This window comes from Boleophthalmus pectinirostris, unplaced genomic scaffold, assembly GCF_026225935.1.
Source record: "Boleophthalmus pectinirostris isolate CB_2022bp ecotype Guang Dong unplaced genomic scaffold, ASM2622593v1 HiC_scaffold_4, whole genome shotgun sequence".
Taxonomy (NCBI): Eukaryota; Metazoa; Chordata; class Actinopteri; order Gobiiformes; family Gobiidae; genus Boleophthalmus; species Boleophthalmus pectinirostris.
This window is the reverse complement of record NW_026571353.1, coordinates 23,724,565-23,744,858: the sequence shown is the minus strand read 5'-3', so window position 1 is coordinate 23,744,858 and position 20,294 is coordinate 23,724,565. Positions and strand designations below refer to the sequence as shown.

At 37.5% G+C, this 20,294-nt stretch overlaps 1 protein-coding gene across 1 annotated transcript; it reads left to right on the top strand.

Moving 5' to 3' along the window:
• Nucleotides 1–115: 115 nt before the first annotated feature.
• castor1 (cytosolic arginine sensor for mTORC1 subunit 1) lies at nt 116–19,826 on the top strand. Its single transcript, XM_055161351.1, has 13 exons — nt 116–419; nt 6,097–6,167; nt 9,055–9,253; nt 11,423–11,553; nt 13,212–13,335; nt 14,058–14,168; nt 14,322–14,404; nt 14,774–14,868; nt 15,658–16,968; nt 17,080–17,234; nt 17,508–18,872; nt 18,955–19,106; nt 19,234–19,826. The coding sequence occupies exons 1-9, from the start codon at nt 307–309 to the stop codon at nt 15,727–15,729; spliced, it is 999 nt and encodes a 332-aa protein (XP_055017326.1). The 5' UTR covers nt 116–306; the 3' UTR covers nt 15,730–16,968; nt 17,080–17,234; nt 17,508–18,872; nt 18,955–19,106; nt 19,234–19,826.
• The last annotated feature ends 468 nt before the right edge of the window (nt 19,827–20,294 follow it).

Here is a 20,294-nt window from a genome sequence, read left to right as displayed (position 1 = left end):
TTTTGAAGTATTTGACCGGAACAGGTTGTGAGCGGATCGTCCACGTGCAGGGCGTGTTGCTTTAAGAGGAGAAGGCGTGTCTTTGGCCTGCCTCCTATTTGAATATACAGTAGTTGAAAGGGGCGTCGGATGTTTTTTCGTTTTGTGCTAGCATTACAGTGACGCTAACGGATGGTCTGACTTGGATAGGCTGATTTTGACCTATGTTTACATATTAAAAGGTATCACTCGGTTAGGAAAGGCTATTGCGCTGCATGCTCACGTCCAGGACCCCGCGCTGCCCGCTGCTGCTGCTGCTACTGGAACATGGACTTGCACATTTTGGACCACAGACTACGGGTGACCAACATTTCCAAGAATGGATTGGTACACTTCACGCACCCCTTGATAAAACTCATATTTCTGCGGAACAGGACGAGGTAAGATTACTCAGTCATTGCAGCATGATAGATTTGAGTCACGTAGGCTTGAAGGAAAGCTACAGGCACTATCAGACTTCTCGTTGAGGTGTTTGTCTGCACATGCCCTTAATGATTCCTTTATTGCTAAAACTGCATTGAGCATTGAACTGTAACAGGAATTTTCTACTCAGATCTGCTCATCACCTCTAAATTGCTAAAAATCGATTGCAAAAATAGATAGCAATCACAAAAGTAAGCACAATAGCGTTACATTGCCACAGTCATTCTGCAAGATCATCTCATTCCACATCTCATGCTGGCTTTAGTGTTTCTCCTAATCCCTGATATGTGCAGCCTTTGTTATGTAATTGTGTATTGCTTGGACTGACTCCCCCCTCATAGATGACATGGGGACTGACTGGACATCTGCCTAGCCCTCGCCTCTTCTGCAGGATAAATGAATGGAGTTGGTTCATTCATAGGAGAGCAGCTGTTGTATGCAAATAGGAGCACTGTATCATAAATTATAGGCTCAATAGAAAGGCTCCAACGGTAATGTGCCATTCAACCTTGCCATGGCATCATAATACAGGTGTTTGCTACTCAATGGGGCATAAAGGGGTATGAAGTGAATACATATTTTGAAGCAAACTTGTGCGAAAACTTAATCTAGAGATGATTATAGGCCTACAAGAACATGCCCCACATTTACTGTGGTGCATGTTGAAACAAGTAAACACCCGATAAACAATTTGGGAAAATGATAAGCACTGTGATTAGATTTGCAATTTAGGATTTAAAGTTCACATTTTAAACATGTCCAGAAAAATGGACAAAGACAGAAAAAATAACTTACAAATTAATACAAAAATCACGTTTGTACATCTTTAAACTACAAGGTTATGCATATATGCAAAATATTTGATTGATAATTAGTTTTTTGTAGAAATAATTATGGTACTTCAAAAATTGCAGCATTTTGAGATTTGGTAAAAACCCAAATTCAAATTGGAATTTTAATTTGATTTCGATTGGCAGTGAAGTTACAGTTTTATAGAAAACCAGATCAGAATTAGAAAATGTCTACATGATTTGAGCCAATTTGACAAGGTCCAAAAATGTGTGACTAAATCAGAAATATGCATGTGATTGGTGTGAAATTGATTAATTGTTTATAATATTAACTAGTTTTCTAAAGCTTCAAGTAGACTAAATAATTTCTCAGTTGACTGAGTACATGCTCTGTATACATATATTAGTCAATTTATTAGTCTACACTATTAAGTATCTGTGTGCTCACTAGACCATAAAGCACACAAGTTCACGCATTGTATTTAAAAGTAGCTAAGTCACCGCTCTGTGTAACTCATCCTGCTTTTTCCTGACTGCAGTTGTCTATATAATGGCTTTATATAAAATTAAACTGATTTAAAATGTTGGTTAGTTAAGACACCGCCTAACTGTTAGTTAACAAAATGATTAAAGGCCTCAAGACCTGTTTACCATATTGCCTATTGCTTTGTGTGTGTTAAATCAAACATGTCAACTCAACAGAATTATTTAACAAGCTTTGACACATAACTTGGTAGCACCTGACCTCATGTGCTAAGTAACTGTGTCATTGCAGTTCACCAAGAAATTTTCTTGGTTTCCTGTATTATTTTGAAATGAATCTGTAGTTTGGCAATTCTTGACAAGATTAAGATTCAATTTGCATTCTGATCTATTATAAACAACTAAAACAATTCAGGCAAAGGTGCATTGTGTTACTCTCCTGGTGGAGGATCCATCAAATACTATTTTATATATATTAATGTAATACTGTGGAACATTGCAGGCAAAGGAATGCAGGATCCCTAACCAAAAAGTTACATAATGCATCTTTAACCACTTTTGTTCACATTGGCCTGTATTTTATGTTATGTTGTCCATTTGAATTCTGCTGTTGTCCTGCTGTGTGCGGTAGCTGTGTTTCCTGTTTCTTTTTATGTTGCTTATTTTCTCTCGTCGAGCTGTAGGCTGAGTACAATGGGGAGTGGCTGAAGCGAACCAAATTCACTGCTCTGAAAACAAACTGCAAAACAACACGGCTGGTTACTTAAGTTGTCCCTCTCCCAGGCCCCTGCTGTTTAAATGCCTGCACAGCATTCAGGCTGCAATCCCAGTCTGAGTTTGAAAATAGAAACCATTTCTATCCCTTGGCATAGGCAGCACAAATATTATAAGACTGTTCATATGAAAGTTGATAGGCGCTTTTACACTGGGGGGTATGGTCTTGTAGGCAGTCCAAATTCTTTTCCATCTGCAGCTCACAATTGTGATTTTTCAGACAAGCATTGTGATTCCCATCAGATTTGCAATTTGTTAGAATAACATAATTATTTGATAATTATTTTCGAAGTTCACATTTTAAACACGTCCAGAAGAATTGACAAAGACAAACAAACTAATGGAAAACACATTTCACACAGATCTGCACTACAAGGTTAGCAGTTTTATGCAGAATAAAGCAAGAAATTATTGTACTTCAAAAACTGCAGCATTCAAAAGCTTTGAAATTGTGTTTTCGATTGCAATTATTCATTCAGCCCTAATCATGATTATTCAGGTTACAATATAATTTTAACTGAGTATGCTGGAAGCAAGAACTTCCCTTCTATTCAATCTGTCCTTCAAAAATGGTGTACTCGTGCTTTATCTGGCTGTCAAAGTTTAACTTTATTTTCATAATGCTGGTCACATAGAGTAATGGTGGTTATGGTTTATATAATCTTGATTAATCATTATAATGCAATGTTTTTCCTCACAAGAAATACATTTTTACATATTGTAATTGTAACATCCCTATACTCACTAACGAGTCCCACAGCCGAACAAAGCCTTGGCTGAGGCAGATTCACAGCGGGAGCGTTCCACTTGTCTGCTCCAGTGATCTGTCAAGGCTGCAGCTCCGTGTGCACAGTTCACCCAGGGTCATCCTCTCTTCCCTTCTCTGATAGAGGGCAAACATGTTAAGGAAAAACTATTGTTGTGAAGTTCTTTTGTTCTGACAATGAAGGAGAAGTTGTTTTTGGTACACGCAGTTTGGTTGTCCTCTAGAGATGGTCCTCTTGACGTCTGTTGAGGTTTAACACTTGTGAAAACATGGGTTTGTTGTGCTCTTATTGTGTTTCCTCAGCTGTAGCATCTCTTGCACTCCTACCCCCCTACGCTTATGTTATGTTATATAGACCCCCTCTGACCTGTTTAAGACCTAAAGGATCACAAAGAATAAGCAGCAAAATTGACTGTCTGGCCCCATTTTGCCGAAGTAAATTCTTAGTTTGTGAATTTGCCAGCATGGAATTTGCAAGAGGTTTTGATTCGTTAGGAGTATCATTAACAAGCAGCTGAAAAGTAATTTGGCTCCATCCACCATTATTTCAATTTTAGCACATCCACAAATCTCCTTGAGTCTTTTAATTCTGTCTTTTAACATCCAAGTCTGCATTCCTCGAAATGCAGAGGAATTCAATCATTAACTCATCGATGTATATGGCATGGTGTCCACAAGTTGCTTTCTTTCGTTTCTTGCATTTAATTTAGTAGCGAGACTGGAATCCAAAATAGAGAAGACTCTTACTCCAGACCACTCTCACAGGATGGAACTTTGAGTTCAGTGCTTCCAGGAAAACTCCTTCCCAGGATCAATGGGAGAGAGCAGTGGGCTAACACAATGGAGCTGGCTCAGCGTGCACAGCTGGCACTGCCACAGAGCCTCTGTCTGTGTTGATGGGCTGTTGAGTCAGCTGTTTGTGCTCACTTAGGAGGACGTCAAGTTCAGGAAGAGGAACAGTCATCTCAAAAGGCTGGTGTGAACCAAACTCAACATGTGCATATTAAACCGTTAAAATATTTGACAAAAGCTTTATATTAGTTTGCACTGTACCACAAATGATTGAGCATTCATTAGCAGAGAGATGAACATTAGTACATCCTTCAACATTGAATAACATGGCAATACAAGACATTATCATGTAATGACACTGGAGTCAGTTTTCACGTTGATAAAGATTTAATGTAATTTACTATAAAGCAAAGCCAAGTTATTATTATTTGTGTAACTATTCAAATCTGTTGTTGTTCTTTGCCAAATAGGTCTTTGACTAACTCTTTATTCAGCCTGTTACAAAGGCAGCATTCACCAGAGCGACCTATTAAAAACCAAGGCCCAACTCAAACCCAGAGGAAGCCCCAAACAATTTTTCAGACAGAACAGTATCAGACTATGTAGGAGTTTAAAGGGCCCATATTGCGCTACTTTCTGATCTGTCATGTTTTTTCCTCATCACAAATATACCTGGAGTTGTTTCGTCATTTACACATATTTAACACACAAACCCTGCATATTTAGGCTGAGTTCTTCTCTCAAACAGAAAACATTCTGTTTCACCTTATGATGTCGTGTCGCAATACAGGAAGTGCTCCACTGTGTTTTTAAACTCCATACAGCTTCAGTAGAATCATATGGAGAATTCAGTCCTGCCATCTCTACTGAACAAATGGTAAAACATAGCTGTTAACTTGAACACCACCACTACATGACATCACAAGGTGGAACAGAGCATTTTGATCTTTGGAGGTGTAAACAGATTATTAATACAGTAAAGGATTACTCAAATATGTGTGCTTGAAACAAAGCACAACTCCAGGTATGTTTTTTTTTTTTTAATAACAACATTATAACTGGCATAGGACCTTTTAAAGATTAGTCCTTTTTCAAACTGTTCAGACTTGTTTTGTTGCTTAATTATATTCGTAGACACGGAGTTGGTTATATGTTAAAAGTTAGCCAGACTATAGTGTTTAAGGAGCATGAAACACTGGCAGTAAATGTTTAGCCCATTGCTACATAAGGCTTGTTTCCACTGGTTTGGTACATACTCTTTGCCCACCGAAACAAACAAAAATGCTAATATAAAAAAAACAAACTAGAGGTGGGTGAAAGATGTACTTATTTTTTGGAATGCCCCAATGACTACATTCAGACATACAGCATAAAGAAATGTGTTTAAACTTGGATTTATTTTTAGGCTTAAGTAGCATGAAAATGTGAAAAAAAACTTGCCTGTTAAGAAGCAGGCCCGATTTAAAGTTCACATATTACACAAAATTGACTCTTGTGAGTTTTTCGCCATGCGTGCCATACCTGGGGTTGTGTTTTGTTTCACACGTTTGAGTTACCCTTTATTATTAGTCTACATCTCCAAAATTCGAATGGTCTGTTCCACCTTGTGATGTCATGAACTGGTTGTTTTCAAATTAACAGCTACCTTTTATCTTTAGTTCAGTAGAGATTGGCAGTTCCAAAGCTTAACCCATCCAAGTGATTCTAGTGAAGGTGTATGGAGTTTAAAAACACAGTGGAGCTCTGTGTTAAGCATGTGTGAGTTAAACGAAACACAACTAAAGGTATGCTATTGATGAGGAAACAGCATTATAACATAGATCAGAATATAGTGTAATATGGGCTCTTTAAATTTTTTTTTGCCATAAATCACCATATTAACTCATCTGTAAGCAGTCGAGTGCTTATATCCAGAGACCCTGAACCCTGAACACATACAACAACTTTGGTTATCATTGTCTGTTCCTTACAAGGTCTTTTAAAGCTTATCCTGCCACCTCATGTATCTCTCTGTATCTTTTGTTTCAGATGCAAGTTTTTCAGCCTGACGGAAACCCCAGAGAACTACACAGTTGTCCTTGATGAAGAGGGATTCAAAGGTAAAACTATTGTATTGTATCCGGCAAGCACAATACATATCCACTCAATTTACATAGGTTAGGATTTATTGAACTTTTTGGTGTGGAGCAGTGTCAGACATACAGTAAACGTACAATACAGTGGAATAATACACTTAACCACAGCTTAAGCTCCACAATGCAGAGATATGTTCCCTTTTAAAAATAGACAAAAATGAACAGGAAATGTAACCCCATTTCACCACGTAAATCCAAGCTATAAGAGAGCATTCATTCTAGTTATGGTTTCAGAAATAAAGGAAGTTTGAGCTTTGTGAGTTCTGATCCAGGGCATTCTTAGACACCACCCAGTTTAATATCACTCAAGTAATTACAGTCAGAAATGCAGTGAGCTAGTTCTAGGTTTTAGGCTTGTCAAAAAATGAACACTCACATACTACTAATAACTGGTACTGGATTTGCTATTTTAAGTACGGTATTTTAAGTATGGATACTGAAGAAGAAAAGAAAAAAAAATCACAAAACGGGATAACATTGGGAGTAGCCTGTATAGTTTTAGAATGATCTTGATCAATATTAGAACTAGTACAAGACCACAAGGCAATATTAAAGGGCCCATATTACACTATTTTAAGATCTATGCTATAATGTTGTTTTCTCATCACATACCTGGAGTAGCGTTTTGTGTTATTCATACATGTTTAACACACAAATCCTCCATATTTAGGTTCTTAGAGTTAGTTTTTTTTTCTCTCAAACAAAAAATTTTGTTCCATCTTGTGATGTTATGTGCTCATACAGGAAGTGCCCCACTGTGTTTTTAAACTATACACCTTCACTAGGCTAATTTCAGCAAGTGGAATTACCAGCCTCTACTGAACTAAAGGTAAACTCTATCTGTTAATGTATGAGCTACCACTACATGACATCACAAGGTGGAACACAACTCTGCGTATGTTTTTGATGAAGTAAAAACATTCTAACATGGCTTACAGCTCACAAGAGACAGTTTTGTCTAATATAGGACCTTTAAAAAGCTATAGTTTTGCATTGTTAGGCTTTTTTGTAAATTGATCTTAAAATGTTAGTATTGTATGTACAGTATAACAAACACACACATTTAAGACTGGAGCTTGCATTTTCAGTAATTACACTGCATTTGAATTTCGGGTCAGAGCCCTTCTTCAGGCATGTATTTCTCCAAATTTGAGTACTGCGACAACACTTGTAGAAGGTAATGAATTTGAAGTAGTTTTCCAAAGCTTTCGTCCTCAGCCTTAACTTTCTCTCTGATGTCTATAAAAGGCTTCTATGGCCTTTGGGTGCTCCATGTCTTTGGTTCTCCTTCCAACAGAGACGGACATTTTTAAAGTGGTAAAATCTGCTGCAGCTGAGCCCCTGGGAAACTAGAACTGAGAGATACTTTGAAAAGAAGCAGCTCCGCAGCAGGAGGTGAAAAACATGGTGTGAGCTGAGAAAGTTGTGCAATGAAGTTTAAATTTAAAGTTTAAATTTATATATATCTGTTTTAACTTTCTTATATTAAAGGTCCATCCTATATTAAATAAAATGTATTCTTTTTAGATTTAAGCCATGCTAGAATGTTGTAACCTCATTAAAAACATACCCAGATTTGTGCTTTATTTCATTCACACATTTGAATAATCCTTTATTATTAGGTTGTCTGCATCACCAAAACTCAAAATGCTCTGTTCCATCCTATGATGTCACGAAGTGGTAGTTTCCAAATTAACAACTGCCTTCTACTTTTAGTTTAGTACAGATTGACAATTCCAAGCCTGAATTATCCAGTTGATTCTAGTGAAGGTGTGTTTAAAAACACTGTTGAGCACTGTATTACCACATGACATCGCAAGGTGTAACAGAAGTTTGAGAGAAGAACTGAGCCTAAATATGCAGGGTGTGTGTTAAACATGTGTGAATGAATCAAACCACAACTCCAGTTATGTTTAAATATTACAATATGGACACTACTTTTGTCACAGTTGCAGTTAGAAATGATACACCCCGACTACTCCACTGTGGCTCATTTGTTGATGAATGTGAATCCGTCCTGTCTGTTGTTTGCTACAGACTAATCACATGTACACTCTAAAAATGTGCATATTAATGAAATAATGGCCTATAAAGCAACAAGTATTTGATGGCTAGTGACACACCAAACTTGATTTATTTTTACATTGATATATTTAATCAATTACAGAGTATGGTCTGATTGGCTTTTCCGTGAAATGAATAATAAAGTTAAGGCTGGCCATGTTACCAACCGCAAACATCCAAAAATAGCCCTGTGCAATTACACAATGACATTTTGCTGACACATAGCTGTCTCATTATTGTGATGACTAGTTTCACCTGGCGCATTCAGTGTTGAAATTACCTGCAATAATTTCAAATTTCTTTCTCAAAAAAATAGAAAACTTTTTCTCATTTTGTGAATAAGGATTCTCCTGTTAATTTTAACAGACATATATTGTACTGTTTATTTTAAATTGCTGTGACTATGAATTGTTGTGTTTTGTTTTTGTTTTTTTGTGATTGTGTTTGTTTTGTTGTTTTTTTTTGCATTTGCTAAGACTGATTTTAAATAGGAATAACGACACTCTAGAAACTAGGATGATAATTTAATTTATAACGTGCTGTTGGATCTACATTAACTGGTGCTAAGGTAACAGTTAAATACAACAACAAAAAAGAAAGAAAAAACAAAACAAAACATGAAGGATAGATAAGATCCTCCAACTAAAATAGCCCTGGCCAAGCCTAACTCAAGAGCTTGAGATGGCTCCCGGAGGTTGATGTTTGTGACACATTAAAAACATGAAATTGCTTCTGGTCGTCTCCTCAGCACATTTAACTATTTGACATATGCACTTTTCCTTTACAGAGCTGCAGCCCTCTGAACACCTGCAGGTTGAAGGCTCGATCTGGCTGCCCCTCAATGTGGTCTCCAACGGCAACGCTTCCAGCAGCTCTCAAGCGGTGGGAGTTACCAAAATAGCCAAGTCCGTCATCGCTCCACTCGCCGAGCAGCACGTCTCCGTATTCATGTTGTCCACCTACCAGACTGACTTCATCTTGGTGAGGTCTAGTCAATGTCCCTATTTAAACACAAACTTGACATCTAACTATTTTATCATTCACCCAATATCTGTTAGTATGTTTTCAGTCTGTCAGAAATGTATTTGGAAAAAGCCTTTGTTTAGGTTTAAGTTACAGCTAAATAATAAGAAATCAACTGCAAAATTAAACATAAAATTATGTGTGTGTATCACCTTATTTGTGGTTAGCTGTGAGACCGCTGGGAAAATCATTTGCCACAGTGGGGCGCCAGTTGTAAAAAGTTTCATTGTGTCTTTAGGCTAGGCTCTTCACCTACAGTGCCTAGTATGACAGTGGTGTGTGCGTGAGTGATGGTGGTGGTCAGAGGGGCCAATGGCACAGATTGACAGCCTTGCTTCAGTCAGTCTACCCCATGGCAGCTGTGGCTAAAATAGTATCTTACCACCACCAAGTGTGAAGTGAATGAATAATTCTATGTAAAGCATTTTTGAGTGTCCAGAAAAGCACTATATCAAACTGATCCATTATTCTGATAATGCCAGACTGAAATCCCCTGCGCCCATGGATGAGCAATGGAAAAAGTTAGAATATTTTATTTTTAATTATTAAGTGTTATGGCAACAGTGCTAACTTTTGAATGGTCAAAAAATACTTAAAATTTTAACAGCACACTGAACCCCATGAATAAAATTTACAGTCTTGCCACTAGGGATTGGCATTCGATGAAATTTTCTTAATCGATCGTCGGAAGAATTAACGATCGATTATCGATTAATCATTGACGTTTTTATATTAAAATGATCATCATTATTATTACTATCTGCACTACTAATCTGCAAAAATACATTCAACTTTACGACATATAAACTGTAATGACTCTAGAGCCACATCAATCCGTTTGACATTATAGTGTGTTTAATTCAGTTTTGCGCAACTCTCACAGAAACGAAACTTAAAACCGCATCGCTAATTTGCATAAACTCAGCGAAGATAAAACTACAGCTCTTGTGTCGCTGATGCGGTCAACTTCTGTCGGATTAAAAGACATGACTCAGTGGAATACAGGTTAGTGTGACCAGATTTGCGTTTGTCAAAACCAGGACACCGTACGGGAGGAGGGAGATGGGGACTCGTCATCGACATTGGGCGACTCTCACCTGGTAAAGCTTTTTCCCACTGGACACCGAAACATATGTGCTGCTTTGTTCACTGTGCACATGGCTTCACACTTGTCCCGAACGCAACGGAAAGCGTGGAATTTCTTGTACAAATCATCGTTAAATACGCATTTGTGCCTCGGTACACTGCAGACTGACCGAATGTTTGTGTTTACTCGCTCCTTCTGAGTGCAGAGCTACATGTACGGACCCCTGTTTGGTCACGCTACGCACAGCAACCTACATTCGGTTTGTCGATGAAATTCTTAATTATCGGTTAAGCGATTAATCATGCCCATCCCTACTTGCCACTACTCCCTCCTCCTTGTCTGAAGCCAAATTTAGACACAATGTTTTATTTCAATAGCACACAGTCAATGGAAGAGCTCTTTAATCATTTAAAACAAACTCAAACTTCCCTCACTTAAGATTAAGCGAGTTTAGATGATTCTGTAGAAATCTGTTATTTTCTGTATTTATGTTCTCTTTATATTTAAAAAAGAACAAAGCAAAACAAAAAAACCTTCACTTGTAAGCAGCCTGTTTTGACACAGACAGAGCATGACTTTCTTTGATTGGCTAATTTGCCTGTCAGTCACGATCTTTCAGAGATATCAGCAGCGCACTACATGTCTTTTATGGAGTATTAGAAAAGTATACTGTTTTGACTGGCCAGACAATCACCTAATCCCCTTTGTTTACCTTTTGAAACAGCCATTTCAATATTATCTTCTCAATACATCCCACCTCTTGGATAAAACAACTTAAAACGGAATGCACCTTCTATTGTCTTTGTCATATTGCACCCATTGAACTATGTGTCATGCATTTATAAATTACTTTGAAAAGTGTTATGTGTTAGCAAAAAGAGAAACTGTAATGGGCATCCTTGTCAGGATAAAAGCCCACATGTTTCACACAAAAGCACTTTTACCTTGTAGCATTATGATCGTGGCCTTGCCTGACAAAGTAGCATCACTACTCCACACCTTTTTTCACAAAGTTTGCTCTCCTCTTTTGTTGTGTGAAGGTGAGAGAACAGGATCTGTCTGTGGTGATCCATACTCTGGAGGAGGAGTTTAACATCTACAGAGAAGTGGCTGGGGAGTCCATGCCTGTGCAAAGTCAGGATGTTTCCAACGGCCTTCACAAGAATGGCAAAGAAGGTACCAGAGACTCATTGACTTATTGTCCCATCTGACTGAGTGTCTATTTTAGAAGTCTGTGGCACACCTTCAGGTGGTATTTTAATTAATCATGCAGTCATCTTTTTAAAATGACCCCAAATAGTGTGCTCACTGCAATCCTGATCACATGGAGTATAGTTTTTGATGCAACCTTACACTTTAATCTCACATTTCTATACAATACACTGGGCATGTCTTTTTAATCAGCCCTAATTGTATTTTTACAGCCTTTTATACTTGCTGTATACTGAGGTCTGTCATATAGCCATCATCTACTTTTTAAAATAACATGACAATATTTACCCAATAGATATAATGTAAGATAAATCTTGTAAAAACAACATCATTTTTAAATTAGACAAATGTTTAGAATTACAGTAAATCAAGTAAGCTTGAGGATGTTTCTTCCCTTTGAGGCAACTCTAGAACTGAGCCTATTTTAAATGCATCTCTAAGGGGAGGAGTTGCCGTGCTCAAAAGCTAATTGTTTTTCTGAATTGATTTTAGTAAATAAATTGGCTAGTCTGTTCTCTGTGCTCCCATCACAAAACACAAGTCATAGAAGTAGTGGGAAGATTACATGCCACAGACTTGTAAAACACAATAGACTTCACAAAGCTTTTAATTGGAGGAAGCTGTTGTTTGGTGAAGCTTGTACTCTCCTTTGATTTGGACAGCACGCCCTCCAGCTGAAGTGTGTGCGTTTATATAACAACAACAATGCTCTCTGCCAGTGAGGTCGGAGAGGTATGAACATAAAGAAGCCTTTGAGTTGCATTCAGTGTAAATTACAGGAAGTTGTTTTTACGTCAACAGCACCAAGTTTAGCACAAGCAGAAAGATATGTGGCCCTGTCTCTCATATCTTTAGCTTTGTGTCAACATGCCTGAGTACAGTACAGGAAGGGTTGTATATATAATCCCATTTTGTTTTCTAACATTGGGTTTATATGGCCAATAAAAATCAGATCAATGTGAATAATCAGATAAACCATTGTTCAAATCTGACTTTTGTGTGTTTACCATAAGCTGTTTAAGAATTGGGCTATAGTGGGGGAGTGTGACGTCACCCATAGCTTTCGGCTCCAGTCAAATGAAGCTCACAAAGCTAGCAGTTATAGGAGCGAATTTGGAGCCAAGTTCCATATTATGAATAGGAATTTATTTACAGACAAAATAGTGAAATAAAAACACCAGGCTCATGTACAGCAAGTTAATATGAACATTTTAAGACCAGAGAGAGGGGTGATAATTGTTCAATGTAAAGTCATTGTAACTGTTCGACTTGGAAGACAAAGTACAATGAATTTTAAAATAATAATTTCAGTCTTTAAGAATTTTGTCTTTGGCACATACATTTTTCCTGTAATTTCCCTTGTCAAAATGCATATAGGTATGAATAATCCTACATAAATTATATTACTGTCATCAGTCATAACTTTTTACATGGCATTTCAACAATATGAACTCCAGAAATCTGATAATCAGATCAGATTTTTGGTGAGCATTTAAACATAACTATTGAGTGACAATTTCCAATGCGTGGATGACATTTGAATAACATCTGTTATAACAGACTTTGAAAAGATGTTCGTGCTAATGTAGAGGTAGTAATAGTGTGTATTTTTTTGTGTCCAGCCCTGCATCCCACGGTCCATCCTGTGCTGATTCCTCAAAACCAGTTCTGTGTCATGTCTCTGGACCCAGACACTCTGCCTTCCATCGCCACAACACTTATCGACGTCCTCTTCTACTCCAGCAGGTTAGCGCTACTGCTGCTGTTACTGCCATACCTGATTACAACACAAGGTGGCAGCACAAACACTGTTAATACAGCATTGAACGTGCTCAAAAATGTTATTTACATGCAGAGGTGGGTAGTACTAAGTTACTGTTGCTGGATGGTACATACAAATTTCACAACACATGTATGTATGTATGTATGTATGTATGTACACATGTACACAAATGCACATGTTATGTGCGTTTGTGTATGTGACAAATAAACTAAACTAAACTAATTTAACATTTATTCAACTGCATTTACTTGAGTAACGTTTTGAATAAAGTGTTCTTTTCAGAGTAGTTTTTGGACACCATAATTTTACTCCTACTTGACTAATATATTTGACAGTTTAACAGTATTCTTACCTGAGTAACCCGGCCGGTTACTCTTCCCCCTGAAAGCAAATCTTACTAAGTCAATTAAATGACAAAAGCTTTATGTTGATAACACTATCGGTAATTGATTTGGACATTGTTGCTGAAGCCCTTTTGATAATACCACAATTTGTGCATTATTTATTGTTTATACTTCCAATTACATTAACTTATGTCCCTACATTTAATCTTAGTTACTCTTACTTGAGTAGTAATTTCCCCTACATACTTCTTACTCTTAAGTAATTTCTTGGACCATTACTTCATACTTTTATTGTAGTTCTTGATTACATTTTTACGCTACTCTTGTCTGGTCTTTTTCAGTCCTAAAGAAGATGCTCAGTCTAATGAAGACCTGGATTGTATTAAGTTCTTTTCATTCTCACTCATCGATGGTTACATTTCTCTGGTGATGGACACAGAGGCTCAGAGACAGTACGTAACCTCATATGAAATCATACACTTTTCTAAGGACCAGTCTCTGATCATTTTGGAAATTTCATTACATTACGTAAAGTTATATTAAGTAAAACTCAACCATTTTAAAACCTATGATGTAGAAATATTGATGCTAATGTTTCCCTATAGGTTCCCTGCAGATCTGCTCTTCACCAGTTCATCAGGAGAGTTATGGAGGATGGTGCGCATTGGTGGGCAGCCACTTGGATTTGGTGAGGAGATGCATGTTTTTTTGTTTGTTTGTTTATTGATTCAAAGCATAATATTCTAATTTTTTACAATAATCTAATTTCATGCCAGCAATAATACCATGCACTTTGAATGACAAACAGCACACGCACACACACACACACACACACACACACACACACACACACACACACACACACACACACACACACACACACACACACACACACACACACACACACACACACACACACACACACACACACACACACACACACACACACACACACACACACACACACACACACACACACACACAGAAAAATCCTCTGTAATGGCAGACTCTTCTCTATTGTACATTAGTTTTACTGATGTATTTTGTGATATTTCAGATGAATGTGGAATTGTGGCTCAGATTTCTCGTCCTCTCGCTGACAGTGATATCTCGGCGTATTATATCAGCACCTTCAGCTTTGACCATGCCCTGGTGAGTCTGACCTGTCCACTGTCCACAGCCTAAAGATCTCATTATGAAATCTGATGACATCTGAAAATATGAATGTAGTAGGGGTGAACTATGGCCACATCAAACACATGATGCTCATCTGTGAAATGCTATCAACAGGAATGTTAAAAAATTGGGTGTATTACAAAGTAAATATGTGCAGCACCCACATCCAAGTCATACAAGGTTGTGTCAGAGTGTATGATACCTGATACCAATTCAAGGGCCTAAATCTGGGATCCTGTGTCTGTGCGGTGACATATATTAGTGTAGTTATAGTGATTTAAACCAAATTCCTGTTTCCCAAAGTGGTGCAGCTTGTAACAAGGAATGTAACTAATGTAGCAAAAGATGACATGCTCAATACTGTCAGCAACTCCCGGTGTCCACGTTTAGGAATGCCTTTGAATGACAGAGGTCACAGACTTTATATGCGTTAGGCCTGATTATTGTGTTTTAATCTTTTCCTGTATAAGTAAACACTTTCAAGCCTACTTCCTTGTCCTAAAATTAGACATTGGTCTTGACTCATGTGCTGTGCACAGTAATGTTTTGTCATTTTTCACAATACATCACAATCAGTTTAGAAATTAGCTACTGAGTTGAATGAATGTGTTCATGTACATTAAAAGAGAAAATAAAGCATTTGTATAAGTGGCAGATTTGAATGATCAGTGTTGAGAAAGTTAGGGTTGTGCGGGCAGAAGTGGTTGGAGAATATGTACATTTTACATTACATTTCATTTTACTCTTGTACCACTTTCTCTTCAGGTGCCAGAGGAGGACATTGTCAGTGTAACAGACATGCTCCATCATCAGAGAAAAGAACCGTCTTCCAGTTGATGTCTTGAAGTTTGGTCTGACGTGAGCAGTGTGTTTCTTGGTTCGCTCAGCGTACTTGACTTGGCTAAGCTAACTGTGTGCCTATTAGACAAGCTAGCTCTGTATTGCTAGCTGTAGTAACCACTCTGAAGTCGCCATGAATGAAGACCAGAAGATCTTCCATGTGATGTGTATTTTTGACTGTGGGGTCTCCGTTACAAGTTAAGGGGGGATGCATTGGAACTAAGTGTGCCTCCTAATGCACAATCTTTCACACAAAGCACAACAATTCTGTCTATAACTTATCAGATTTTTATGTTTTAGTATTTCTATTTTCATTTCCCCAGAGCTAATGTGCATATATCTTCCAGTATTGTTACTTTTTGAAACTGCATCCTGCCATATGTCTTTATATCTTGTATTTCTTTTTGTTGTTTCTGTAAACGCACTGACTGAAAGGTAGGCTACATGTCTACTTTGCCCCAAAAGCTACTAAAACTTCATAAATTGGGTTTGCATTCATTTGGGCCATGCTTTTATTTAGAACGGTTGTAGATTTCTCAATGGTAGCATTATCAAAGGTCATAAACACTAGGTCTTAGTAGTTTTTATAATTTGCACAATAACATTTTGGAGATAGTAAATTTTTTTTATTTGGTACAGCTATCTTTTTTACAATTTTTAAGAAGGTATTGTATGCAGTATTTGTAATTTTAGGTCACCTCATTCAATAAAGAAACATGACTTAAATAAGTTTTTGTGAGCAAAAAGTGTCGACATAACACTCATTCATTTTTTCCATCAGAGTTTGATTTTCTAGAAAATGATTTCAAAGGGAAAATGGGGGGGTAATTACTGGTTAATGATGACTCAGATTTACTCCAATTGTGATTTCTTTTTTTAATACGAGTGTACTCTATTTGAGTATCCAAATCAAGTCTCGTCATAATTTTGTTTGTTTTTATTTGTATTTGTTTGTCGACATTATCAAAACATGTGAATTATTTCTATTAATATATGTCCCTTGGTCTAGTCATCATTTGAGTTGCCTTAGGAATTTAGCGTCAAGCACATGCAACACTAGCAAAATGATAACTTTTTAATGGTGACCTCAGTGATGCGTTGGTTTTGTCATCGTGTTACTGATCGTCACAGTGGGAGGAAGAATTACCATTTAAAGGAAGTATAAATAAGACCATACTGTTGGACACAGTATTGTCAGTATGGATTATCAACGGAACGGAGCGCTTACATTTGTAGGTAAATAACTGCTAAGCTGCAACTTCTCAAGTCTTTTGCACATTATCTCAGAATTAACTATAAAAGAACAAATTATAATTAACTTATGTTATTTTAACTCTACTGTTGAAGTTTTCACAGGGCTGACATTGATTCTTGTGGAGATCCAGGGAACTCTAGTGTTTTCTGCATCATCTTCAAACCTACCGTACTCTAATCAGATGAACATGGCCATTAATTCTTTACGTCTTTTGAAACACAATACTGCCAACTTATTTGAAGAATATGTAAGTGGCTGACCTATTTTATTTTATTTTTTAACTTTTCTTTACTAAATAAGTATTTGGATATGATGTGGTTGTGGTCTTGAGTCCCTTATATGTAGGGAGAAGTGTTTAAAGGTGGTCTGTGCAAACTATGGCCTGAGGTCCAAATATGGCCCTCAAGCAAACTGAGCGATTCACTGACATGTTCTAGTCATGTGTCTCTCCACTTTGTATCTGCTTCAAGTTTGACTCCTAATTTGTGACTTTTTTGTTTTGTTTTTTTGTTTGTTTCAGAGGAGGTTTCATGGTCTTACTCGGAACCCCCCAGTTCCTGCTGAGGTTCCGGATGTCATCATATATGGAATCAGTGCTGAAGAGAGACTGCAGAGCATTTACAACAAAACACTGCTTTTCAAAATGCATGTTAATCAAGTGCATCTCTACCACCAAGAGAATTGGGATAGCAAAGAGCCACTACACAAGCTCTTGACTGAAGTCTCAGCCAGATGTAGTCATTTGGCCGCTAATGTTCAGCAACTTCTCAGAGTCCTGGAGCCACATGCTGCTGTGCCCCCCAACCCTCCCCCTCTGAAGATGGGCCGCTTCAGTAGATACAAAGCCAAAGTGTACGGCTGGGCTGTGCTGCTCCGGCTGCTCGAGTGGCTCACACATGTGGAGCAGATGCTTCTCACACTGAGAGACCTACAGTAACATGGACCATACTTGAAATACAGTTTTTGTATGACAGGATGCACGTTATGAATGCAGATCGGTTTTGCAAATCTGAAAATATGACTGCATATATCATCAGAAATTATGCTTTATACAATTTAAAAGTACTCCTGAATGTGTTTGAAATATGTGTATTTATAGATTCACATTATATTTATTATGTATTGTATTGTATTGTATATTGTAAGAGATATAGATTTTACTTCATATCATAAAAAATTATGCTTTATGGAATTTAAATTGTGTAGCTGCTGAATGTGATCTGGAAATGTGTATTTATAGATGTATTTAATATTTATTATTATTTTTAAGTGATATATATTTTATTTTAACCAAATAAATGTTTGAACTATATTTGCATAGTTTCAAATATACTTGTTTTGGTGGTGTTATCCTTGTAAGGCATTATCATTATAATTATAACGATGCTTTACACTTGTATTGTACCTTACAGAGGCTATATTATGATTACATTGTAGTAATTATTCATTCACTCCACATTCTGTGGTAGTAAACTGCTTATGTAGCCTAAGGTGCCCTGGGGCACATTGACAGAAATGAGGCTGCCAATCTGAGCCATCGACCGTCAGCATTTAACACCAGACAAGATGGGTCTTTTGCCCAAGTCTCCAATACTAGCAGAGATGTTTCTGGTTGCAGTTTATTAACCTAAATTAAAATGTAAAAATAAAAAGAGCATTGTAAATACGTTTTAATTTATTTTAAATTCTGCTGTACCTAAATTGACAAAAGTTGGTCATTATGAGTTTGGTATTTTTTAAATTTTTTTTTTGTTTTTAATTGAAGGATGTGAGTCAGTTACAGATAATCTTATCTTCAGCCTCGTCACACTCCTCTTTGACATGCACCTCTATAAAACAGTCTGACATTGGGAAAGTTCTTAATTCAAAATGAATTACCAAAAAGGTAGGCCTACTTCTTTTAATTTCTGCTTTTCATTATTTACTTGATTTCCAGTACTTGTGTTTTTTACACTTTGATTTTGCAGTTTTCCTGAAGACTGTTTTGCCCTGGATGATGATCATGCTACACATTGTTGGTGCAAGACACTCATCAAAAAGAAACACTGGTTTATCGTGCAAACCCAGACAACTGGCTTCTTTGACCAAACGACAAATGGAAATCAGTTTAAATAAGTTTGTAAGTACAGTGCCTGTAAAATATTCTTGATGTGGTTGAATCAATTTGATGTATTAGTGAAGTGCTTAAAATCTAGAAACTTTTGACTAGTACATAGATGTTGAGTGCATGTGTGTGCTGCTTGCAGGATGAAGCCAATGGTGAGCACCTTGGTACCTGGGTGCCAGGTTTCCCTGAGCTCACAGTGAAGCAGGACTCCTCTATTGATGGCGCCAAAGTACAGTGCAGTCTTCTCTTCTTAACTCAAGGTCTGGAAAGGATCCTGGACGACCAGAAAAACGATCTGAACCCTGAAGATGTGTCCCTTCACGGGGTGCTGAAGGAGTCCATCTCCAGAGTGAATCTGCTGGCTGCTTGTCTGCGAGGCATCCTGGGTGGGAAGTGCTCCCCTCTTCCAGCGCCCCCCGAGATGCCCCCCACAGCCTTTGGGAAGAAGCAGTGGAGCCACACTCTGCTCACAGCAGGTACACAATACCTGCACTGGCTGCAGCACAGGCTCCCAAAGCCAAGGTCCAAGAAGAGCTGGAGAGTCGACCTCAAGCGAAGAGCCATCATGCACCAAATGTACATAGAGGGAAGTGGTCATTTTTTTTAACAACAATCTGTTCATGCTTTGTCTTTTTAACAGACATTTGAATGGGTGTAAATGTCAGTTGAAAGTTGAAACTGTCTGATCTAGTTTAAGCCTTTTTCAATAAAATGTTCTATACAAAGTATCAATTTCTAGAAGTGCTTTGTTCGTTTTGGACCAATCCCAAGTGATAGTAATTAATCAATGTGCCAAATGAGAGAGCCTTCTATTACATTTCCTAATTATGCTAGTTTGTTTTCTCAACCTTCACAATGATTAATTGTTTTACTCTGGCTCGGCTCTCCCCTGTGAGCTAGAGTGTTGCCTGAGGTAAGGCAGATAAAATCACCTTTAAAGAAGTCACTGCTTTGGACTCCAATTACTGTACACTGGTGAAGCAATGGACAGATGGACAGCGCTGGGTAAGGCGATAAGTCTGTCACACTTCCATCAGTGAGAAATGGGACAACAACCAAACTGAAACAAAGATTAATGTGGGCCACCTCCTCCTCAAATTAACCGATCAATTAAAATTTAATCAGAAATTGTAATTTTATTATTTGAACTAACTATTTTTGTATGGATCATCTTAACTCTTTTTATGAGAAATGTTTATA